Here is a 26,262-nt window from a genome sequence, read left to right on the forward strand (position 1 = left end):
GTCTTTTGTTCAAAGGATCTTTTCTGGCCAAAATCTATGACAGCTTGCATGACAGAGGTCAATCCCAGAATGCATTGCAATAAGTGCTGTGAAAAAGATCATTCATTAAATTCTGTTCAATATCACTAAAAATAGTTCGGTCTAATTAACAATATATTTGTGTCTGCTATGTATTTTCACATTTAATATAAAACAAAATACAGTAAAAACAGTGAAATATTATTACAATGTAAATCAGCTGTTTTCAATGTGAATATATAGTAAAGTGTAATTTATTCCTGTGATCAAAGCTGAATTTTCAGCATCATTACTCCAGTCTTCAGTGTCACATGATCCTTCAGAAATCACTATATGATGATTTGATGCTCAAGAAACATTTATGATTATTATCAGTGTTGAAAACAGTTTTTAGATTTATGTGGAATCTATTTATTCCCAAAATTCTTTAATGAATAGAAAGTTCAAAAGAACAACATTTATTTGAAATGTAAATATTTTTGTAAATACATTTTAAATGTATTTACTGTCACTTTTGATCAATTTAATGCCTCTTAGCTGAATAAAAGTATTAATTTCGAACAAAACAACAACAAAAAAATCTTACTGACCCCAAACTTTTGAACACTTGTGTATTTGGCTTTGTCGTACCTCTATATTCTTGTGCAAAATATTGAAGAACAAATAAAGCACACCAGGGAATATTAACCATAATAAAACATCACATCAAACAGACACATATTTTATAAAGTGGAAGCTTCCATAACATTAGTAAAGATTTCAGTTGCAATGCTTCATCTAATGTGATTATTGCAATTATTATATGCATTATTATATGTGACACGAGCATACTAAACACTCCCGTTTACATGCAATTTTCATCATTCTGATTATTCCTGAAGATTTGGGGTTATATTTACTGCTATTATTCACATATGCATGAACGCACATACAGTAGCTGTTACTGGCCATCGATTTAATCTACTTACATCCAATGCAAAACTCATTTCTATGGATGCCTAATATGTCTTCATGTATTAATATGCTGCATTATATTGATGATATATCAACATGAACGCTCCCATTTTTACAAATCTGCTCATGATTAAAGTCTTTACATGCCTGTTTATAATCAACATATCCCACATATTTTACTATGAATATGAGCGTAATTGCGTCAATTTAATTGAACTATTTACATGAGATAAAGTTTAATTGCAGTATTGCCTTAAAATCTGATTATGAGCTCATTGTTTACTTCATGCACAGGTGGGGGATATTAGTGAATCAAACCAATTTCACAGGAAAAGCCTCAGAGAACGATTGCACGTCAAAGTCTCTTCCATGGACGGTCTATTCTCTTGATTTCCATATTTGCAACGTCTCCCAGATCTATGACAACCAAAGCTTTACGCTACAGTTGCAGACATGTGATGATTTTTCTAATCGCTGTTATTGCGTGTTGCACTTTCTCCCATTCATAAGTAATATGAGTGCATTTTCTTTGTATATATATAGTCTTTTTTTCATCATTGCCTTAGTTATGGAGACTCAGCTGACATTTCTAGCATGTCAACACAAGATGTTTCCCGCCTTATTAAAGCATTTTCAATTCAAATCTGCCACTTATAAGCTTCCATTTTCATAGACAGTAAACGACACGCTCACTAGATCTGGCAACAAAGCTCTTGTGTTCTCACACACACACACACACACACACACACACACACACACACACACACACACACACACACACACACACACACACACACACACACACACACACACACACACACACACACACACACACACACACACATTCTGCAGTGCTGACTTCTCTCTTTTTTGCACCAGAAACAGCCAATAAAATCCCAGAGGGAAAACCTCACAGCCCTACAGCACATAATTGTGTGTGTGTGTGTGTGTGTGTGTGTGTGTGTGTGTGTGTGTGTGTGTGTGTGTGTGTGTGTGTGTGTGTGTGTGTGTGTGTGTGTGTGTGTGTGTGTGTGTGTGTGTGTGTGTGTGTGTGTGTGTTTGGCACGAAGACAAACGAGTGTAAATGGCAGGACAGAGCAATGCAGAGACTCATGACTCACACCAGACGTGACATGAATAATGAATTAACAACTTTCACAAGGCGGGCATCAATATAACTTTGACACATTTAACATATTCAATGATAATAGTCATAAATGTTTCTTGAGCATCAAATCATCATATTATAGTGATTTCTGAAGGATCATGTGACACTGAAGACTGAAGTAATGATGCTGAAAATTCAGCTTTGATCACAGGAATAAATTACACTTTATTATATTCACAAAGAAAACAGCTGATTTACATTTTAATAGTATTTCAAAAATGTTACTGTATTTTTGATCAATTAAATGCAGCTTTGGTGAGCACAAAATACTTATTTTAAAAAATCCGTTGTTTGATTTTGACATTACGAGTATTGCTGACCATAAAATCTAACAATGTAAATCAGAGGATGAGGAACATAATCTCATCGCATTAATTTCAACATCAACTCAATATAATAAACGTAAAAATACAGGCACACAATAAGACAGAAGCGTCTTTCACAATCTTTTAAAAAAAATAGCCGTGCAAAAACTAACCCTTTACACCGAGTGTTAAAATGCACGAAACATATCTTAATATTTATAATAATGTGTGTATGTGTGTGTGTGTGTGTGTATCACAATAACTTTTACTCAAACACTGAAAAAAATGATTGTGTGGTGAAGTAAATACTACAGAAAAAACAAATGTAATTTCTACATGAAAAAGTTAGTTCAGGCAAGAATTAAAAAAGCTAAGTAAATTCTACATTAGTACTCATTTATGCTTAAAGTTATCAAATTAAGTAAAACTACTCAACTTTTGTGACACTGGTGTTCCCATCATGCAAAATGAATAATTAATGAGGTTGATATTTCACTGTTTTCCAGCTGTATTTACACTGTTTTATCATTAATGTTGTTGTTAGATTTAGTAACTTGCCATTTTGTGACAGTTGGAGTTCATTTACTACACAAAATCAAAATTTTTTTTGACAAACAAAATTGTCACGTTACTTCTATCATATAGACGTGTCTACACAATATCTATTTATTGTTTATTCCGATGTTTCCAAGTAAAGCATACACTTAGAAAACGTGGTTAAATTCAGTGTTATTTTGGTTTTTAAGTAAAACATATTGCAGAGGAAAGTTCAACTAAGTAGAAATTACTCAACCTTTTACTGGCCAAGTTTAAATGACTTATTTTCTTTGCTAATTGTACTTAACTTAGTTAAGTAGAGTTTACTTAATTCCACATGTGAAATTTACTTAAAAAAAATAGGCGTGCAAAAACTAACCCTTTACACCGAGTGTTAAAATGCATGACATGTATCTTAATATGTATTATTATGTGTGTGTGTGTGTGTGTGTGTGTGTGTGTGTGTGTGTGTGTGTGTGTGTGTGTGTGTGTGTGTGTGTGTGTGTGTGTGTGTGTGTGTGTGTGTGTGTGTGTGTGTGTGTGTGTGTGTGTGTGTGTGTGTGTGTGTGTGTGTGTATGTGTGTTTATTTGTAGGAGGCCCAGCAGACGGACAGCTTTTTCCTGGAGATCAGATCCTAAAAGTAAACAATAAAGTGATAGAAGATCTTTCCCCTGAAAACACGGAGCAGATGATTAGGTGACGATACGATTACAGGAACACCACTACATAACTTGTGTGTTTAAATGTGACGAGGTCATGATTTTGTAATGGTTTATGATTTATGCTCCACCATCAGGGATTGCCAGGACTCTGTAACCATGACGATCCTCAGAAATATGACGGTGTGTATTGAAGATTCTTCTTCCTGTTGTCTTTTTTGTTTGTTTTTTACTGAAACTTTTACCGATAATAATAACAACAGGTTATATTTATAAAGCGCCTTTCCCAGATCAAGGTCATTGTCCAGAGCTGGATTATTATCGTTAACCAAAATTAAAATGAAACTATTAAAAACATTTATGTTAATTGAAATAAAGCCAAAATAAATGAGTATATAAATATATTTAAATATACGCACGGCAATGGATGCCTCTCGCGGTTATGCGTCGAGTTCAAGGATGGATTATTCACATGGATAGATGCACTTTTATCTGGGATAAATGTACTTTGATGGACTTCCAAAGACTTTATAAAGCTTAGAAGAGCCTGGACATTTTTTAACATAACTCAGATTGTATTTGTCTGAAAGAAGGATGTCATATACACCTAGAATAACTTGAGGGAGAGTAAATCATAGGCTAATTTTCATTTTCGAAGTGAACAATCACTTTAATTTAACCTTACATCTCACATACAGGTATCAGAATGTAAAGAAAGTAGGTTGTAACCCTCAAGTCATGACTCGATACATATCACCATATGATATTATAGCGGTAATCCAAGACATATGATAAAAGATTAACAAAAAATGGACTGTTGATTAAAATGCTATTTTTGGTATTACATTGGTTGTGTAAATGAATAAGCTTTGACTTGGTGCTGGAAACCCAAAGCACAGGACAATAGAGACACCAGAATAAAAATATTCATTATTCTGAAGCTGCAAATACTGAATTATTGTAGACGAATATGCTTTCAATCTGTCACTGACTAGATATATTTAAAATAATGTCGGCCAATTTTTACTGGTAACATCAGATATTATCAGGACCCACAAATATTCCCCCACTGCATTATTATACATTATATTCAACATTATATATAGTATTAATATGTTGTACTGACACTAAAACTCTGAATTTCTTTCTCACACAGTAATTTTTATTTTGGGTGAACTATACATAATACATTTTGTCACTATCCACGATACATATTGTTGCATTTTTGTATTGCGATATATTGTGACACGATATATTGTTACACCCCTAAAAGAAAAGCTTCTCTTTGCTTTTAGAATCCCAAGTCTTCATTCATAACCGCGGAGAAGAGAGCTCGCCTGAGAAGAAACCCCGTTAAAGTGCGCTTTGCAGAAGAGGTGGTCGTCAACGGACACACTCAGGTAAAGCCAACCCTGTTTCTGACATCACAAACGAGCTTGTAACCAATCAGATCAACGTGTGATCGTCAACGAGTGGATCTCTGAGCTGAGTGAGTGAGTGGAGGCGGGGCTCATTTGCATATTCATAGAACCGCGCATACTAAATGAGGCAAGGGTGTCGAGTTACATTCAAGATATTTTAAGGCATGAAGAATTTTTTTCAAGGAAAATTAAAAAGTCATTTTGGTGATCAAAGATGAGTTTTAAGGGATAAAATTATTGACTACAGGGGGACTTTAAATTAAATATAGCCTATTAAGTGAGTAATTGAACACTATATTAAGTATTTGGACATTTAAAGGCGCAGTAAGTGATTTCTGAGAAACGCTGTTGATAGTTGATAAAACCGAGCAGCAAAACACACTTGTAGCCAATCAGCAATAACGGGCGTGTCCACTCATTTGTGGGGGAGGTGCCTGTGTTACATAGTGTGTTTGTGAATTTGGGGGTGGAGCTATCAAGATAGGGGTGTGATCCTAATGGGTAGGGGCGTGTTTGTTTTGATGATTTCAAATATCAACAGTGTCAGTCAGAAATCGCTTTAACACTTAAATTAACACGTTATTACATTAAAGATGATTGTGAATACATGTAGGGTAAGTACAAATGCATGTATATGCTAAGCTATCAGGCTAATGAGGTATCTGTATGCTATGCTAGTACATAAGCTAAATAATACAGAAGGAATTATTAATCCTGTCTGATTTTCGGGGAAATTCGGGTTTATTGGAGGCGTCCAGTAGATTTCTTAGGCAGACCGACACAGTGTAATTAATCACGCTAGGAAAATCTCAGAGTAAAACTGGGAGCTGTGAAAAATATTATACAGATGAGAAGTTTATCTATGTATCATCTTTATATCTCTTTTAATTCCTTTCTGTGTAAAGCACTTTGAGTTACCATAGTGTATGAAATGTGCTATATAAATAAACTTGCCTTGCCTAGCCATAGTAACATTAGTGCACCGTCTTTGTGTATCTAAAATCTTTTAATACTGCCATGTTTTATTCTCTATTTCCAGGGAAACTCTCTTCTCTTCCTTCCTAACGTTCTGAAGGTTTACTTGGAGAACGGCCAGACCAAAGCCTTCAAATTTGACAAGTCCACCACTGTCAAGGTTTGAGATTGATGTTTAGGTTTCTGTACTCTATAACGACTTCATCTTCTTAAACTTATTTTTGTGAGATGATGAAAATATGCATTTGGCAAAAATACTAATTTATGTTAACTTTAGGCTAAGCTAACATCAATATGATTTAAAGGTACAATATGTAAGAATTTTGCAGAAAAATGTCCAAAAACCACTAGGCCAATGTTATATATTTTGTTTAGTTGATTACTTACAATATCCCAAATATTTCCAACTATTTGTAAATCGTGAGAAAATTGCGATTTTAACCAAGGAAACGGGCGTGTGAGCAGAGGTGAGGAGTCGCCGGTCAATGACGTCATATCCGCGTTACCCTCGGTTTCCGCCAGGTTTGACCTCGCACTGCCATTGTAACCATGGCGACAGACGTTGACAACTAGGTTATGCCTAGCAGGACGCCCACGCTGCTGTTGTTTTGTTCAAACATTATGGACCATGGCAAGCAGACTTTGAGACAAAAAAAGGACTAAAACGAAGATTAACATCTTTCGAGATGCCGAGAGCTCCACGTCCGCGACTAACTTCGACTTGACAGAGACGCGAGTGTTGCATGTACTTTATTAGACAGGTGAGCAAATGTACATAAAACTAATCAATGTTATATAGCTCAACATGATGAAATGTTAGAATATGATCTGAATGTTATTCTAATGTTGATCTAGCTTAACGTACTTAGTCTCATACAGCCAACACACAACCTAACTAGCAACATTCAACACACTCAAATGCCGTTTAGTGTGATCGTGTAACTGTTAGAGCAAGTGAAACAGCGCTGCGTTACCTCAAGTTTAATTCGTCTAATAAACTGACCTGTGTGAGTATTAATTCAGCACTTGCGTGTAGTTCGGTAGAATGAAATGTCCTTATTCCTTTATATCCGCGGGACTCGCGTTGTGTGTGGCGCTGGTATACGTCTAGCAATCACGCCCTGCTTCACACCACAGTCATGTTAAAAACATCAATGTAGTCACGCATCCATAAAAGATCCATCAGCTTGACGACAAGATCCATAATTCAGCTTAATGTGGAATATACGTCATCAATATACGCCTTTGTTATTGTAAGCGGTTAGCGACCCCTGGTGGCGAAATATCCTGCATATTGTACCTTTAATGCAGTGTTATTTTAGTTTTTATTAGGGCTGTCTATCTATCCTGCCATTTAATTTTTTTAATCTAATTAATTACATGATGTGCCGATTAATTAATCACAAATTAATCGCACTTCAAATTTGGCTGAGAAATTACCCCCAAAAGTCAGTATTGTGTTAAATGAGAAAAGCATTAAATATACATTACAAAAAATAGCTTTAGAAAGAAATATTTTATTTGATTCAACATAGAATTTATTACACTTAATTTTTCATCAGAAGCTGCATCTGAATTGATATTTACATACATTTACAGACCAAAACAGTTTGATTACAAACATTATTCAAAATATCATCTTTTTATGTTCCACAAAAAAATAAAATCATACAGGTTTTTTCATGAAATAATACTCTAAATAAGAAACTGCCAGTAGGTGGTGAAAAATCTCTAAATGAGTAAGTCATTGAATCATTCATTCGACTCGTTCAAACGGCTGATTCATTCAGGAATTAAGTAAATGACTCTCTTAATGAATCGTTGGTTCACCCGATTGATTTGTTCAAACGGCTGATTCATTCAGGAATTACGTAAATGACTCTCTTTATGAATCATTGGTTCGGGCGATTGATTCGTTATAACGCCTGATTCATTCAGGAATTAAGTAAATGACTCTCTTTATGAATCGTTCGTTCGTCCAATTGATTCGCTGAAACCGCGGATTGATTCAGAAGCGAAACACCGCTGTGTGGCTCGAAGACGCACAACAGTTCAGCTCTGGCTTTATAGGTAATATTATCATTGGCAAAACTGAGCAAAAACACAATATTGTGTCTAAAATAAAATACGATATTAACTTATTTATTGAGTTATTGTATAAAATCAATATCACATTTGCAATCCTGCTATTCAGGCCAAAAACAGCACTGGTGTGATATTACTTAACTGTAGGCCAATCATATTACATAAATATGAGACAAAAGGGGCATTTTTACCCTGATATCTTGAATTTTAGGGGCATATAACTGCATTCGACAGGCTCCATCCCGCAGTGAGCTGTTTCCCAGCAATCATTGTTACTTTATATTATAAGAATTTTATATTTATTCTTTACTTCTAATTTTCATTTAATTTAATATTCAACAATATTATTGATCTCCTGCATTGACACCATTATATGAGAACTGAACTGAGCTGGACGATGACATCACCGTTTTCTCCAGAGCGGCTATATATATATATATAAATGAACTAAATTAATAACTTTTTTACAACAAAAATGAACCATCACTGAACTTACTGTAAGCTGGACTGTGACGCTATTTTCTTCTAGAAACAAACTTTGTTGCATAATTTTCTTGTTATCTCTGTAAAGTTGATGAAATGAAACAGTCTATATTGTAAAAAGCGCTATATAAATAAAGCTGACTTGACTTTGTGTGTATGTGGTATTGAAGCGGTCTCTGTGTGCAGGACATCGTGTTGACTCTGAAAGAAAGGCTGTCCATTCGCTCTATTGAGCATTTCTCACTGGTTCTGGAACAGCAATATAGCATCACGAAACTGCTATTGCTGCACGAGGAGGAACTCATACAGAAGGCAAGCAACACACACATTATCTTCAGTCTATATAGTGTGTCTCTTTCTCTCATATTAGTGAATTGGTCCAGTTGTTCAGTTCATTTCAGTCTGCCAGTTCGAAAACAGTTCACTGATTCTTTCCATCATCCTTCACTTTTTCTTACTTAATGCACTCTTATATTAATGCTATATTAGATTATGTTTGTTAGATTCTTATTGTGCTGTGATTTTCCAAATAAATCATATGCTATGGTAATTATATAATTAAAAATATATGACTGTCTTAAACCGTCATTATCTTGTTTTGCCAGCAACTTAAAGTGTTTCAACTACAGTATTTTCTTGAATATACGCCGTGTTTTTTTATCATCTAAAACATGTTGCAACTTATAATCAAAGTCCATTTAGGACAAGTAATTTCACTCTTTGAATGGTGAAACATTAAATTCTCCAAAACTGTTCGCGAAGATTACGATTAAATTTCATGTTTGAAATCACCAATGAAATCTGACAAAAACATCTCATAGATTTTGTTTCTAAATGCTCGAATCATGACAAAAAGCGCTAATTTTCCAGGCTAATGCGCATGCGTCTCAGAAACCGGCTGATTTTACAGGAACTGGAGCTTCTAACCGCAAATCTGCGATTTAACAATCAGCGATTGGCTCTTTTCTTTAGAAGGCGGGGCTTAATCCGCCATTTTGCTGTTGCACTTTCTCCCATTCATAGTAATACGAGTGCACCGTCTTTCTGCATAATAAAGTCTTTGTTATAATCCAAAGCAATTTATATAATGCAATTAACATCAAGCATGCAAAACATACGGTACTTGAGCCAAAATTTATTTGTATTTCACTCTCGCCGATAGTTCCAGTTTTGCTTTAAATACAGTAGTCAACATTTGAAGTGGATAAAAACCTTTCATCAAAGTTATACATAAATTTTGAAAAATACCCGTTCTTGTCTTAGGACAACTTTAAATAACTTTTTTGATCCACTTCAAATGTTGACTACTGTACATTAATTTACACTTGGTGTTTATATAAATGTTAATAATGAGTGCAACTATAATTTATATTTGTATTATAGCCTACTTATATTTGTAATGTTAAATGTAAAGGGTAAAGCGTTAAATTCATCAGTATTTTACATTTGTTTCTGAATGTAATAATAAAATGTGCTGATGTGATTTTTTTTGGTGAAGGATTTTTCCAGAAAATACTGTAGTTAAATCACTTTAAATTGTGAGTAGCGTGCAGCTTCCTAAGACAAGTGCTAATGCATGCATGAAGACACAATTTTGATGCAAGTTTTACAGATATGTCATTTTTTAGCACCATATAACTATAATTCTAGAACATACCTACTTATACACACTAGACCCAGCACTGGAGTGTGTAATAAAGTGTGTTTCTGCTCTTCCAGGTGGTGCAGAAGAAGGATTCGCACGACTACAGGTGTCTGTTCAGGGTGTGTTTCATTCCCCGAGACCCGATGGAGCTCCTGCAGGACGATCCCGTGGCCTTCGAGTATCTCTTCCACCAGGTCACACACTGCGATTACTTACAGCTGAGACTCTCTCAAATATGGGGAAAATAAAAAACATTCAGGGCCCTATTTTAGTGTACTAGGGCGTGTCCAAATCCACTTTTGCTAGTTTAACGACGGGGAAAATGGTCGGTGGTCCCGGTGCATGGTTTAAAAGGGTCGTCACTATTCTCTTAATGAGTAATGCGTGTGTTTTGGGGGTAACATGCAATAAACCAATCAGAGTCTCGTCTCCCATTCCCTTTAAAGGTGCATTGTGTAATATTTCTGAGGATCTATTGACAGAAATGCAATATACGATCCATAACTATGTTTTCAGTGGTGTATAAAGATCTTGCAATAATGAACCGCTATGTTTTTATTTGCTTAGAATGAGACATTTATATCTCCATAACCGCGGCGCCCCCTTCTATGGAGGTCGACATATTGTGTGGTCATGTTTCTAGCGTAGCCGATAGCGAACACACACACAGCGCTACAGCGAATACACAGCGCTACAGCGAACACACACACAGCGCTACAGCGAACACACACACAGCGCTACAGCGAACACACAGCGCTACAGCGAACACACACACAGCGCTACAGAGCGCGTTTCCTCACGCGAATAAAACACTGACACAATGATGAACAAGTAACAATAATATTCGCAATAACATATAGTTTTACTGAATAATTAAGTAAACATAATTTCTTAATTTATCCTTGTAAAGAAAACTCATTGCTGAACTGGCTACTCTCTGCTGTCACAGGCGATGACATCACTTCCTGTTGGCCACCGTAACTTCTGTTGGTTGCAATTCGTAACCTCACCTCTAGATGCCGCTAAAAATCACACACTGCACCTTTAAGGCCCTTGCACACTGAGTCCGAAATTTTCGCACGTTAAAAAATAAATACGACCTCACGTTATGTCTTGTCATGGCGGATTCGCTAGTTACATGATGGAAATTGCAAGCGAAAAAACTGAACGATTTTTAAGAGCGCAAACAGATCTGCTTGTGTGTGTGTGTGTGTGTGTGTGTGTGTGTGTGTGTGTGTGTGTGTGTGTGTGTGAGGTTAAAGCTCAAGCGAGACCATGTACGGGACAAAGTGTGCGCTTTGTGGACCCGCCTATAGGCTCACATTACTAACGCGCCCTTTAAATAATAAAACAAATACTGCGCAGGGTTCAGTTGGTCAACGGCTCAGTCTATTTCAGTTCCTCAAAACAGCAACGCTCCAACAATGCGCCTGAACACACACTCGTTCTCAGACACAGATGGGCGCAAATGCATTTGCTATTTAAAGAACGTGGCGCAGGACTTGAAAATGAAAACTGCGTCAGGCTGAAACTAGCAAAACACACTTGCGTCGCGCCTGACGCTGCATTGCTCTGGTTTATGATAGCGCCCATAATGCGTTTGAATAAATCCATCATGAAAACAAGTTATTTAATCACTGTTTAAAAAAACCTAACAGTAGGAATATGAAAATCTGTTCTAGTAGAGCTCAAAAACAACATCAAGACTTCATAGGTCATCTTGAACTATAGTAACCCTGTTGTACGTGTGTGTGTGTAGAGTGTGGGAGATGTGTTACAGGAACGCTACGCTGTAGAGATGAAATGCAACACAGCGCTGAGACTAGCCGCTCTTCACATGCATGAGAAACTGGCGAGCTGCGGACAGACGACGAGAGCCTCTGTTAAGAGTGTTGTGTAAGAGTGCACGGAGACACGCACAAATACTCAGATACATTATAAAACAGTTATTAAAACGTGTGTGTGTGTGTGTGTGTGTGTCAGTAAGGAGTTTGGCTTGGAGAGCTTCATCTCTCCCACGCTGCTGAGGAACATGAGAGAGAAAGATCTGCGGAAAGCTCTAAATCACCACATGAAGAAGATCCAGTCACTGCTAGAACCACGGCAGAAGGTGTGTGTGTGTGTGTGTGTGTGTGCATGTTTTTCTATCTTATTATTAAACCTGAATGCACACACTCATGTCACTGTAGACCTAAACTGAGGAAACAAGCTTATAAATCATACAGAATTAGTTTTTTTGAGAATATAAAAATGCATAAAGTTGTGTGTAATGGGTTTAGGGGTAGGGTTAGTGTGTGTGTGTGTGTGTGTGTGTGTGTGTGTGTGTGTGTGTGTGTGTGTGTGTGTGTGTGTGTGTGTGTGTGTGTGTGTGTGAGATAAGCCATGCGGTAGATAAAAGATATAAATATATACGTTTGGGATCAGTAAGATTTTAAAAAGAAGACTTCTCAAAGAATCCTGAAAAGGATTGTACATAACTGTTTTCAACATTAATAATAATCATAAATGTTTCTTGAGCATCAAATCATCATATTATACTGATTTCTAAAGGATCATGTGACACTGAAGACTGGAGTAATGATGCTGGAGTAAAATTCAGCTTTGATCACAGGAATAAATTACATTTTAAAATATATCAAAATAGAAAACGGTTATTTTCAATTGTTTTCAACAATATTACTGTTTTTATCAAATAAATGCAGCCTGGGTGAGCATAAGAGACTTCTTTTAAAAACATTAAAAATCCTACCAATCCCAATCTTTTGAACGGCAGTGTATATATATTTCTCCGTTTTTGAGAAGATGATCCTGTAGGTTTCTATAGGTTATATCCTGCACATTTGATCAAACATACTGGGTTTTCTATGCCGGATGTATATTTGCATACGTGCCTCTCTCTCGCTCTGTCAGGTGATCTCTGCGTCTCAGGCCCGGTTGGCGTATCTGACCCAGATGGCGGAGCTGATGTCGTACAGCGGGAGAAGCTACAGCGCCACCATGCTGGTGAGAGAGTTCCTGCATCTCACACACCCAGCGGGAATAGCTAACCAAAGAAAAAAAAAGAAAAAAAAAAAAATGTAAAATACAATAATGCTGGGCGGTATGACCAAAAATCCATATCAGGGTTTTTTTTCAAAATTATACTGGTTTCATGTTATATGACAGTATTACTATTTTTTTCAAGCTCGACTGGGTTAAAACTGGGTTAGAATGCCCTATTTTACTGTCATGAGTGAATATTGTAGAAAAGTTCCACACTAGTTTTAAAGGGGTGGTAAAACACGATTTCACTTTTCTAACTTTAGCTAGTGTGTAATGTTGCTGTTTGAGCATAAACAACATCTTTGTCTGACTCTGTTTTAACATTAAAGGCAGAACAGTTTCTGTCATTTTAGTGTGTGTCTGCGTGAGGTAATCGCAGCTGCTAACACACATGAGCTCTTGAAGCCCCGCCCTCTTAGGCAGCTCATTTGCATTTAAAGGGCCAGGCACAAAACGTTGCGTTTTTGCAAACCCTCAAAAAGTGACAACTTTAACATGCTATATAAAAAATATCTGTGGGGTATTTTGTGCTAAAACTTCACACACACACACACACACACACACAGACACACACACTCGCGCACACACACACACTCTGGGGACATTAGTGATTTATTTTACATCTTGTGAAAAGGGCATTTTACCACCCCTTTAATACAGGTTTGCAGTGTTTATAAAGAGGTCCAGCAGGAGGTGCTGTAGAGCGGCAGAAACAGCGGTTTCCACGGTAACGGCTCATAAACGCTGCTTTATCAGGAAAGATAAAGAAAGATTAAATGATAAAATCACATCGAAACTTTTCTAAAGTGAGTTAAGTTCCCTTCAAAGAAAGAAACACCCGCGCCGCGTTTCGACTTTGAAACGTGCAGTGCTCATGTTTATACAACGATGTCAATGCATAAATAGAATTTCTATTCCACAAATAGATTTTCCAAAAGGCTGTGTTGATATTGTGAACAAATGTATGGGAAACACTAATATAATCTGACAGCTATCAATTATAGTCTCTCCATCTTCACCGTCACACACACCTGTGCATCACCAGTGAAATCACTCTCGCGTTCCCAACGTCGTTTAAGCGACAAATAAAATTCATATCATAACAGAAATAAACCCCAGTATTCGGTATGGCCCGGTATACCGCCCAGCACTAACTTACAATACATATGTACTCATCCTTACATAAGAACATACAGAATGTATACTTGAGCGCATTTGCACATCCATAGACATACACTGATCACCAGGTATGACTATATTACATTCATGATCACATGATTCGATCAAATTCTGCAATACAAAGTTATGTTAAGGGTTACACTTTTTTCTGATTTTCTACCTCATGTATACATGGCTTTCTGTAGCTGATGTTATCTTTTCATCTCTTTTCAATCACTTCCCCCAATATGATGAAATTCTATTAGTTGTAACAAATTTTATTCTTTAGGATAAATAATGCATTTGCAATGCAATGCCCTTGAGATGCATCGTCTCACTTTTTTAAGGGGGTCCTAATACACAAAAGTTAAATAACATAACACAAAACAAAAACAACACACCACTACTTTTTTTTTGCATATGAATTTTTGCCTGGCATTAATAAATATAATCATAGATATATCATCTAAAGCAATTACAAGTAGTTTCAAAACAACGAAACAAACCATTTTTAAACATATAAAATGAAGTCAAAGATCGTACATTTAAAGTAAATTATTCCAATCTACAGGAGCCTTAAACCTACAGTAAATGCTTTCTTCCCAGAAACTTTCTTTACTAAAGGTTAGTTTAGTTAGTTAGTTTACTTTCAATCAGCATGTTGTCTTAATGAAAAGATCAGAGTTTCTATATTCTACACATCATTTACAATTTCTTGTCATTCATATATAGATGGGGGATCTTCCTTGTAATGGCATTCTTACTAGTTGCCAGTAATATATTAAAAAGGTAGATGTCCTTCTTTGTTAAATGCCCAAGTACATTGTTTTAAAGTTACACTCAAGATTCCCAACCACTATTGCATATTTCTATTCAGATCCTGCCAATAAAAATGAATAACGTTACAGTGCCAAAAGATGTAAAAATGGTCAGCCATTATATTTCCAAATGTTCACTAGCCTTTTGATTCCCAGTTTGCATGTATTTTACTGGGGGTAATGAAGGATATTATTGCATTTTTCAAAGCATATTTCCTCTCCTTTTTTTAAAGATAATGTTACGCTGGATAAAATCTTGTCAATTTTCAAGGATATTAATTTTTATCATGTTATATAAGCTGGCTGTTCTAGAGATTTGGATAAAATAGCAGCATCTTTCGTAATGGCATAAAAATAAACCTTGAAATGAGTGATTCATTAAAAAGACCTTGCTCATAAGATTATTCGTTCATGAATCAGACTATAACCTCAGTTAAAGACGAGCTATTCTACTTTTTCAATCTTCATCTCTCTTCAGTGTGTAATGTTGCTGTTTAATCTCTGTAAAGTCACTCAGTTCTTCTCTATATCAGTGTCAGTGTTTCTGAACTCCTGAAACGCCTCCATTGTAGTCTTGAGTTTCTCCCGGGAACGAACACGTCACAATATTCCTCATTATAATAATTCATACGCAGAATAAAGGGGCGGGGCCTGGTTGGTTAGTTAGTAGTGTGTTAAACTGGTGGTTATGGGAAGGGGCGGGACATTTCCCAAACACACTCGAAGCACTCGACCAATCACAACACACTGATCCAGCCGACCAATCAGAGCACAGTGTGCTTTTCAGAAGGAGGGGCTTCATAGAGACAGGAAGTAAACAGAGCGTTACTGACAGACTGGGAAGAGAGGAGCCGCAACAATGGAGAATATGAGGAAAATAATCAACATTCAAGCAGGAAAACCTGTTCTAGTATAGCCTGAAACAACACGTTGTAAAAGGGCATAATATGTCCTCTTTAAGGTTATCTATATCCTTTATATATCGATGAACGCTTTTGGTTCGACTGAGTCAGATTGCAGTAAATGTGTCTTCCAGCTGCAGGACAGGGAGTCGTTGGTGAGTTTGCTGGTGGGAGCGAGATACGGGATCAGCCAAATACTAAACCCCCAGCTCAACATGATCTCCACCATCATTGACTTCCACTACATCACCCGAATAGAAGTGCTCTCAGAGTCTGACAGAGTCAGCATGGTGAAGATTTACCTGCAGGACATCCAGGTGTGTGCGTCTGCCAATAGATTCATATTAACTGAGTTAAAGGGATAGTTCACCCAGAAATGAAAATCAGCCCATGATTATAGATACACTTTAATGATGGATAGATACACTTTTATGATGGATAGATGCACTTTTATGATGGATAGATGCACTTTTATTATGGATAGATGCACTTTTATGACGGATAGATGCACTTTTATGATGGATAGATGCACTTTTATGATGGATAGATGCACTTTTATTATGGATAGATGCACTTTTATGATGGATAGATGCACTTTTATGATGGATAGATGCACTTTTATTATGGACAGATGCACTTTTATTATGGATAGATGCACTTTTATGATGGATAGATGCACTTTTATGATGGATGAATGCATTTTTATGATGGATGGATGCACTTTTATTATTGATAGATGCACTTTTATTATTTTTTTTAATATAACTCCGATTGTATTCGTCTGAAAGATGAATGTCATATACACATAGAATGACTTGAGATTGTAAATCATGGGCTAATTTTCATTTTTTAGTGAACTATCCCTTTTAAAAATGCTGAAACTAGGCCTTCAGAACATACAGGTGTGGATAAAAACCGAGGGACAGAAATATGTTTTTATCTTTCCCTTTCTATATATATATATATAAATAAACTACCAGACCATCTCTTTCTCCTGCAACTTCCAGCCTATAGCCCTGTTAATGGAGTCCGTAGCAGCGAAAGACCTGTCCTGTCTCCTGGCCGGATACTGCAAACTGCTAGTGGACCCAAACATCAATGTTTTTCGCTGGGGACCCAGACCTAAAATGCGACGCATTCCTGCAGAAGAAGGTAGGAGATTTGGGAAGGATTAGTCATTAAATGATATGACATGACCTTTTTTTTTTTGGTTGATAATTTTTATATAATTTTTGAGAGCCTGATTACAAAAATAAAAGTCTCACCATGTCCCAAGCACACAATCATTATAAGTTTATATCGCCTATACGACAGACTTGCACATGCTGCACTTTACCTTATTTTCCTTTTCAAAGTGATTCCAATCATATTTCAAGCAATTCAAAAGCATCATGGCGAACCTGAAGTGTCTCAGCTGAAGGAAATAATCATTATTTATTGGCTTTAATATATTGGCCAAATTTTCTAATCTGGCCGATAACGATAACATTAAAAATGAACATATATCGTCCGATACCCATATGGTAGCAGATATATCGTGCATCCCTAGCTTTTATGTGTGTATACCATAGTACTACCATGGTTATATGTTAGTACTACCATGAATCTTGACATACACATTGTAACACAGTGTAGCCAATAAGCTGTATGTCAATATTCACAAATTTTAAGTGTCTTTTTCCAAGATTCTTCCAATCAGTTGTATTTTTTAAATGCATTAAATTGGTTATAAAACAGATTCACTTCACAGATTCGATCATACTAAATACTATATAAATTGTTTAATATGTTGGTTTAGGGTATGTTTCTCGATGTGGGAGCGATTCAGAAGACAGTACAGAGGATGACTATGTCATGGAGGGACTGCTGGACACTGAAGATACTATATCCACCAATACAAATGATGGAACGGAGGAAGGAGAGGAAGCCGAGGGGAAAAGCGAAGCGGAAGCAGAAAGAGTCAGAGTGATTGTAACACATCCCTTTTTAGAGGATGAAGAAGACGAGGCGAGCAAGATAGAGTCTGTTGGAGATGAGGATTACGCCATGAGAATGGACGCCCTTTTGGAGACTGGATGGTACACGGACCCTCGGGTCAACAGCAGCTTTTCCAGTTTGTCCAGTAACTCGCTGAATGCACTAGAGGAGAGTATCAAGGCAGCCATTGGTGGGCTTGGCCATATGGATGCCTCTCTGGAAGAAAAGCCCAGTTCCGGTCTTGTTTCTGGGGCCTCGAGTCTAGATGTCCATCACCCTTACCTCTTAGAGGTGTCAGAGCGTTTGCATGAAAGGGGCAGTTCAAACAAACCCGGACGGCCTTCTGACCTGACCTACGATAATCACTCAGGTCTGTGCTTCTCTGAACTCTCCCAAATGTCAGACAGCTTACCAAGTCCGCCTGCGGCCAGCGACGATGCATTGAGCGAGGAGGACGATGACGATGACGGTCACATTTCCACCATGTCAGCAGAATTTGAGGCAGTGTTAGCCTCCTGTACCGCTAACAGCATAAATGCTAAGTTAGCAGGAGTGAACTTTCAGGCTCTTTTCACCAGGATTCACAACAATCCAGCATGTATACAAGAGGGAAACAGCTTCCCAAAGAACCAGGCAAATGAAGCTAAACCACAGGGAGCATCTTCAAAAATAATAGCACAATCTGTGCTGAAGAGAACTGTGCCCTCAGATGTCCCTGAAAAAACAAAGGACTCTAGAGACAGTTATTCATCTGAGGATGAATTTTATGATGCCCAAGATCGAATTACCCCTCCCATCACAGAGCAAGACCTTACAGGTCAGTGAACTTAGTGAAATCTTTGTTTTTATCAGAAAACATGTGCATTATGTAGAGGAATGTTCCAGGTTCAATACAAGTTAAGCTCCATCAACAACAGATGAACGTACTAGAGAAAGCCGTTTTGACTGGTCCCTCCCAAAAACGAGCTAAAATTACTGTTATGGTAAAGCACTTTAAATTAAACGTGGCTATACACTTGGAGGGTTTAAAAGCAGAAATGTAAAGCTTAGTATTTTTGCAAAGGCACTTCTCATTTAAAATATCTCATTATTTTATCTGTAAATTTGTCTAAATAATTATTTTTGCATTTATTTTACATAAAGTAATATTTCTTGTATATTGCATGTCAAAGTAGCAGGGTTTACTGCCTTCAGATGGTTTATGTCCATAATAAATATTAGATATTAATTTACACAGACAAGGTTAGTAAGATATTATTCCGAACATGTATAATGTTTAAATCTTATGGCTTTACTTTTAGAACGTTATGTTCATCTTGTAAGCACATTACTTAGATTTTTGCTGAGTAATCAGTCAAAATTATATTTTGAAGGTAATCAATATTGCAACAAATACTTAATATATATTGAATCTGGAATTCTCCTTTAAAATGTAAGATATCTAGGTTTGTATTGATGTTTTTTCTTCAAACGTACAAGTCACTCATACCTCTTATTCTTTTGCAGAGAAAAGCTCAGATTCTGAGAACATGCATCCTTCTCCTAGCATTTATGACATCAAGGTTATTGTGGACAAGACAAAAGCTCCTGAATCCAGAGATATCAAGGAGGAGGACAGTGCTGAAGCAGAGGACCTCAAAGAAAAACCTTTGCTTGCCAACCATTTCACCCCTCTGATCCCTGAGTCTAAAAACCCTGAATTAAAGGTCCATCAACCCTCAATGATTTCGTCCCCTAAACCTACACCTGTGGAGCCTAAACCTCTCTCTGCTAACCACTCCACGGGTCAGAAAGCTCAGCACTGCAATGGGGACATCCCTGGCCGAAATGCTCACCTTCTGGAGATGGAGCCAGAAACCATGGAGTTTAAACCAGTCACAGGGCCTGGACCACCAATGTCTTCCTCACTAATTACTGCTGTACGCCAATCTTCCCTTCCCCAGCAGAACTTAGTAGACCCGGAGACTCTTCAAAATGGACCCAGACCTCAAAATATAATATCAGACCATATCCCGGCCTGTCTAAAAAAGAATACTCCTCCAAATCTTGTGGATCTTGAAGGACTTGATAGTCAAGACATTAAGCCAAGTCAGAAAGAGCCAACAAATGCCAAAGGAACAACTGAATTTGGGATAATAACAGCAGACAAAAAGGGTCCTCTACAACAACGATCATCAGACTCCCTTGAAACTATAAAAACAGAAAATAAAGTCCTCCAGATGAACACAAAGCCCCCAATTCCTCCCAAGCCATCATTCATTGTTTTACAGCCACCCTCAAAGGCAGTTGATGCCCAGTTACAAAAACCTGAGGAAAAGGTAAAAGTTCCCCCTAATGGTCTTTCTCTACACCCCTGGTCTCAGAGAAATGGTACCAGTACCTCTCCACCCTCTACACTGAGTAAGGGTGTTTCTCTTAGTCATGAGAACCTCAGATCTGAACTAAAGGCTAAAAGCTCTACAGTCAAACCGACAAGTGCTTCAACCACTCCTACCCCATCTCCATCTCCCTTACCTTCTCCCTCAGTTCAGTCTGTAAATATTGTTCCTGAAGATCCAGCTCAAACCGGGACTAGTTTCCCCAGCAGAACAGGCTCATCCGGACGTCTGTCTGCCACAGCCTTGCGTGGAAAAATTCAAGATATGCCCTGGTACCTCACCCGTTCCCAAGAGATCTTGGGGACAGTGGCACTCAGCAACACTATTTCATCAACAGGTAATAAAGCAACCAATGGGACAGGTGTGAATCACGAATTAAAGGTGTCCCCCAAGGCCACTTCAGTGCCATCTTTGATTGACTGGAAAGAGAAAGATGCTGAAGTAGTCATTGTGAAGCTCAAAGACGGACCAAAGGAAGTGTCCACAACTCCTGTGAAGGACACCAATGGGAAACCTCAGATGTCGTCAAGCCATTCTAACCTGAGGCAGAAATTGTCCACTGAAGCCCCAGAGTTGCACCGGCATTTTGGGACCTGCAAATCCGAACAACCTCAGTCACACAAAGGCAACCCTTCAGAGATTCGACTTGACAACGCTTCCCCTCTGTCCTCCACAAGCCGTGACGCATGTGGCTGCCCTACAGTCTACGCCAACTGTTTCAGCGGAGATACAGAGGACAACTGCGGCTTTGACGATGATCTGACCATCTATGAATTCTCCCGTCGAAACCAGATCAGTAAACCGCCTCAACCCACCCCAGGTGCCTCCCCTGCAACCCTCTCTGGTCCCTCTCCAAATGTCCTATCCCTACTCAGAGATTCCCCTCGTCCCTTATCCACATCTTCAGAACTCAGTCCACTCCTGATCCCGCCCAGACCTCTGGAATCTCTGACTCTAGACCACTATGGACCAATAGATAATCCCCTCAGCTTTCTGCAAGGCCGCCATTATGTTACTGGTCAGAAAGGTGCAGGGCTTAAAGATGGCTATGCCTGTTTGCAGAGAGATATTAATGAACTTCTTTTAGTGTTGAAGAAAGGACCCTCTACTGTACACCCTCCAACCCACAAGGGGGAATGCAAAAATGGCAACGTGAATAGGCATTCGCTTTCAGAAACCGAGAGGTGCCTGGTCCAGACGGAGGCACGAAGGTTGGCATCGGGATGCCAGAGAGCCACACGGGTAGGATGGGCACCTGACGATGCTCTTCTGTCGCTCGGAAACAGCTTTGGAGCTCTAGTGCAACTTGCCTCAACCTGCATGCGAGTTCCCTGTTCGGACTGCGGAGGATGTCATGGGGATATTGATGCAGACGAGGCGCTTGGGAAGCTTGAGGAGATCGTGGACCTGTATAAGGAGTTTGTAGGTGCTGTAGAAACAGCAAGAGAGGGCGAGGGTGTCAGACTCTTGGCCAAGCAGTGTACGGTTCTCATCTCAACAGTCTTCTCTCTCACACAACTGTTTCGGACACGGACACCAGACATAGACAATGGAAATGTACCTCTGAACTTTTAAACTGTACCTTCCGGGACCCTCTTAAGCGATCGTAGAGTGCGAGCAGAGAATTGTACTTAAAGTAGCGATGCCTTTTTGGCATCTAAAAACTGATTGTGTGCTGGCACACAAGAATAATGGTAAGTGCCGTGAACACACACACACAGTTAGCGAACTAACAATTGAGAACTGTTACATGTTAACCTGTTTGTCTTGCCAATTCTCCCTATAAACATACTGGAATTATGCATTCGGACATAGCTATTTTCTAACAGTTCTTTAATTCCTGATGTATGTACAGTCTGTAGTATGTATTTATTTTTTACATACAGTATATGTGCACCGTGGTTTCTAACTTGCCATACCTGCATTTTGTTTGTTTTGGGTGTATGTGAATCCCTACCTCTTGCTCTAACTGAGATAAACAGTGTTATGAAGCTTCACTCGTTTTCACTTTTAGTTTAGTTTAATTTAATTTAGTTTAGTTTAGTTGTGCTGCTCTTTACAGATTGAAAGAACAAAGTGAACAGACACCCCAGACAGCAACATAGTGCCCAAATCTAAGTCGTGTGGAATCCATGTGTACCAGATGTTGGCCGGATCTGGGCCGTGTGGAATCCATGTGTTCCAGATGAGGGCCGTGTGGAATCCATGTGTACTAGATCCGGCCTACATCTGGCCGTGTGGAATCCATGTGTCTAATCTATGTGTATCAGATGTGGGCCGGATCTGGGCTGTGTGGAATCCATGTGTACCAGATATGGGCCGTGTGGAATCCATGTGGATCAGATGTTGGCCGGATCTGGGACATGTGGAATCCATGTGTACTAGATACGGCCTACATCTGGGCCATGTGGAATCCATGTGAATCGGATGTGGGCCGGATCTGGGCCGTGTGGAATCCATGTGTACTAGATCCACCCTACATCTGGGCCGTGTGGAATCCATGTGTGTCAGATGTGGGCCGGATCTGGGCCGTGTGGAATCCATGTTTATCAGATGTGGGCCGGATCTGGGCCGTGTGGAATCCATGTGTACTAGATCTGCCCTACATCTGGGCCGTGTGGAATCCATGTGTATCAGATGTGGGCTGGACTGGGCCGTGTGGAATCCATGTGTACCAGATGTGGGCCGTGTGGAATCCATGTGTATCAGATGTGGGCCGGATCTGGGCCATGTGGAATCCATGTGTACCAGATGTGGCCCGGATCTGGGCCGTGTGGAATCCATGTGTACCAGATGTGGGCCGGATCTGGGCCGACACTATGTTGCTGTCTGGGACTCCACTAATCCCAAACAGTAGATGCTGGGACAAAACACTAAACCCAAATTCTAATGCAGTAGCATCTTACCAGACTATCCAAAGGACTTTCATTTCATTCAGTCTACAATAGGTTTTCTTACTGTAGAATGATAGTTGATGGCAATAGAAGCGTGGCCGTTTGGAATTTTTGTAATTATGTCGGCGTGTCAGGTTTGGTTTTTGATGTTCGTTTTTATATTGGCTTATCAGCTGACTGTTAACCACAGAGATCGGTGTGGTCCAAAGACATAATAGCACAATTGGGTCGTGTTTACACAACAACGTTGTCAAGTCACCATTATTTATATAGCGCTTTTTACAATGCAGATTGTTTCAAAGCAGCTTTACAGAGATAACAAGTTGTCACCACGTTACTGTAGCACCCGTAAGCAATCCCACCGATAGCCAAACCACACAATTTCTCACTCTTCCCCCATTTTTGACTATGCAAGCTTCACGATTTGTATCCGAAATTTTCCACATATTATACTTTCTTACATTTTATACATATCAAAATAATTTTCAATTTGTTGTAAATCACTAATGTTTTCACTTTAGAGGACTTCCCTGGCAAACCTAGGCCTTATATTTAATCTTGGAGGATCGTTGTGAAGGTTTTTTCGATTGCATCATTATGTATATATTTATTTTGCCTTCTGTTTAATTTAAACAAAAAGGTTTAGGAAATGTTTTTCCTTACACTTTTGTAAGTGGTGAACAGCACCATATTTAGTATACATTAAATATTTTTTCTCATCAGTGTAAATCTTCTTTGAAGAAGGCCAGAAACACTCCATACAAATATGTGAATGCAATTGCTTTGAACTACACCAGCTCAATTTCATAGCGTAATGCATATCACAGTGCAAGTTGCTTTGCCTTTTTAGCATCATTGCAGGAGGTGCCCTAGCGAACACTAGCGTAAGCGGCCTACTATCAAGACTGAACAATCGTTTGAAGAGAATCTTGCTGAGCAAGTTATTACAGCCAGCAACCAGAACAACAACAAATTTGACATCTGAAGGAAACTCTATCACTCCCTGGGTTTGTTTATGCAACAGAACACGTTAAGTATGTTAGTTAGAAGCGCATACTTGCAGTGCATTGCTCAATCATTCATGTGTGCATTTCTGTTCTTGCAAAGAGTATGTTTCAGGTCTAAGAATCCTTATTTTGGATTTGGCTGTAATAATTCACAAAAATATGATTGGGGAATTCATCAAATATCTATACTCTAAATTTTGAGTACTTGAGCCTTCACTTGAGCATATTCAGTTGCCCTGATCTGATCTCAGACCAGTATTATGTGGTATAACCGTCAAGGGTTAAAATTCTGTCTGTTTCCAGATCAGGTTTAAAAGTGCAATTTCCGTCCAGAATACATAATTAAATCACCCAGATCACATGACCAACTTGAGGTCAATATGACATCATCCTGGTTTAGTTCTAACTAAGTTACTTGCCATCTGGAAGCAATTCTCTAATGTCAAGAATATCACCCATATTAGATACTGCACACCCATTAAGCAAACAAACACACACACACACACACACACACACACACTGCCAGATTGTGGTTATCAAGTCAGATGACGCAAAGCTAGTTTGCATCGAGAGAAAAGTCATGAGAAGGAAAGAGACAAATATGTAATGTTATTATTGATTCTTTTTCACAGAAATTACTTTCATATCGAACATCAGAGAGCAAAGATGTTTCCGTATAAAATCTTCCTGTAATATGAAGGTCCTATGAACTGCCATTGCATTTGTAGCAAATATGAAGCAAAAAAAACCTGCTTGTAAGGACCATATGTATTGAGACATGCTGTATGCAGTCGATTGCCTTTCAAAAGTGCACAAAACTAAAATCTGAAATGTGTCTATATGTGAATATGAAAGCAAACATCTGGATGAAATCGAGAATATGTTTTGCATTCCCTCTACTGTGTTCATGTTAATAAAGGTTTGATTTTGAATGACAATTACTATGGAACTAATGCATTATTTTTTCTTGTTTTGATTTTTAATTTTCTTCAGGCAACATCATTTCTGTTATCTTTCTTTTGATTTTGGGGTGAAATATTACCAGTTATCGACCAGTTTTGTGAGGTTTGCATGTAAATAAATCGCTGCGTGATTTTAGATGTTTATTTGGTTTTATTCCCAAAGGCTGTATTACAATATTTATTCTTTATGTCTAGTTTTAACCACTTACTGGAACAGTGAATTGTCACACTGTATTTGCTTTTGAGTTCGCAGGAGGAGATTACAGATTAGGCCTTGGATTAAACTCAGTCGAAGACTTTCACAGTTCACACTGAGGGAATGATGGGATTGAGATGTTTACTGGCGGACACACTCGCTGTAATCTGTGGCTTTGGAACCGAGGGATTTACTAAATGTAGTAACACTGAAAGATGTTTTTGTAGCTTTTCTATTGTAAATGCGTCGTATATAGGAAACTGTGCTTTAAGGTAATTTTACACTCAGTTAAAATGTTTTCAACTCAAAAACATCATCCAAAAATATTAGACATAGATGTACGGTTTAGTCATTCTCGATGAAAATTCAGATTGTCATGAGAAGGCCGTTGTCATGTATAAAACAGCTTCACAGTCTTTTCATCCACACAGTGTCATTATAGTCTTACAATAATTCAGATTATCACAGGAGAACTGAGATAAAAGTAGCAGTAGTGATCAAAATAGAGCAAATCCCCTTTTGAAAGTAACTTGACACTTCAAATAAAGACTGATTCAATTGTAGTCAATAGATTCACTCAAAAGATTCGCTCAAAAACGCAGATTCATCCTGGAATGAAACAAGTCTTTATAAGTGAGTCATTGAATCATTCACTCAAGAGATTTGCTGAAACACTG

General features: G+C 38.2%; 1 protein-coding gene across 2 annotated transcripts in view; it reads left to right on the forward strand.

The window, feature by feature from the left end:
- Nucleotides 1-25,365, forward strand: part of frmpd1b (FERM and PDZ domain containing 1b) — a 60,511-nt gene extending 35,146 nt beyond the window's left edge. The window contains exons 5-18 of one of the 2 annotated variants that reach the window (XR_013201128.1): nt 3,577-3,679; nt 3,780-3,825; nt 4,938-5,042; nt 6,103-6,198; nt 8,793-8,918; nt 10,326-10,445; nt 12,011-12,147; nt 12,235-12,361; nt 13,162-13,254; nt 16,306-16,488; nt 17,179-17,323; nt 17,970-18,965; nt 19,655-22,220; nt 24,271-25,365. Coding sequence is in view for 1 of the 2 variants with exons in the window: in XM_077223649.1 (XP_077079764.1) it covers nt 3,577-3,679; nt 3,780-3,825; nt 4,938-5,042; nt 6,103-6,198; nt 8,793-8,918; nt 10,326-10,445; nt 12,011-12,147; nt 12,235-12,361; nt 13,162-13,254; nt 16,306-16,488; nt 17,179-17,323; nt 17,970-18,965; nt 19,655-22,101 (4,724 nt within the window). In the remaining variant the exon portion in view is untranslated. Of the gene's footprint in view, nt 1-3,576; nt 3,680-3,779; nt 3,826-4,937; nt 5,043-6,102; nt 6,199-8,792; nt 8,919-10,325; nt 10,446-12,010; nt 12,148-12,234; nt 12,362-13,161; nt 13,255-16,305; nt 16,489-17,178; nt 17,324-17,969; nt 18,966-19,654 lie in introns of both variants that reach the window. The other variant, XM_077223649.1, reaches the window with a different exon arrangement.
- The last annotated feature ends 897 nt before the right edge of the window (nt 25,366-26,262 follow it).

Source organism: Siphateles boraxobius, unplaced genomic scaffold, assembly GCF_051911475.1.
Source record: "Siphateles boraxobius isolate OS27281-9 unplaced genomic scaffold, OSU_SipBor_1 121, whole genome shotgun sequence".
In the NCBI taxonomy this organism is placed as follows: domain Eukaryota; kingdom Metazoa; phylum Chordata; class Actinopteri; order Cypriniformes; family Leuciscidae; genus Siphateles; species Siphateles boraxobius.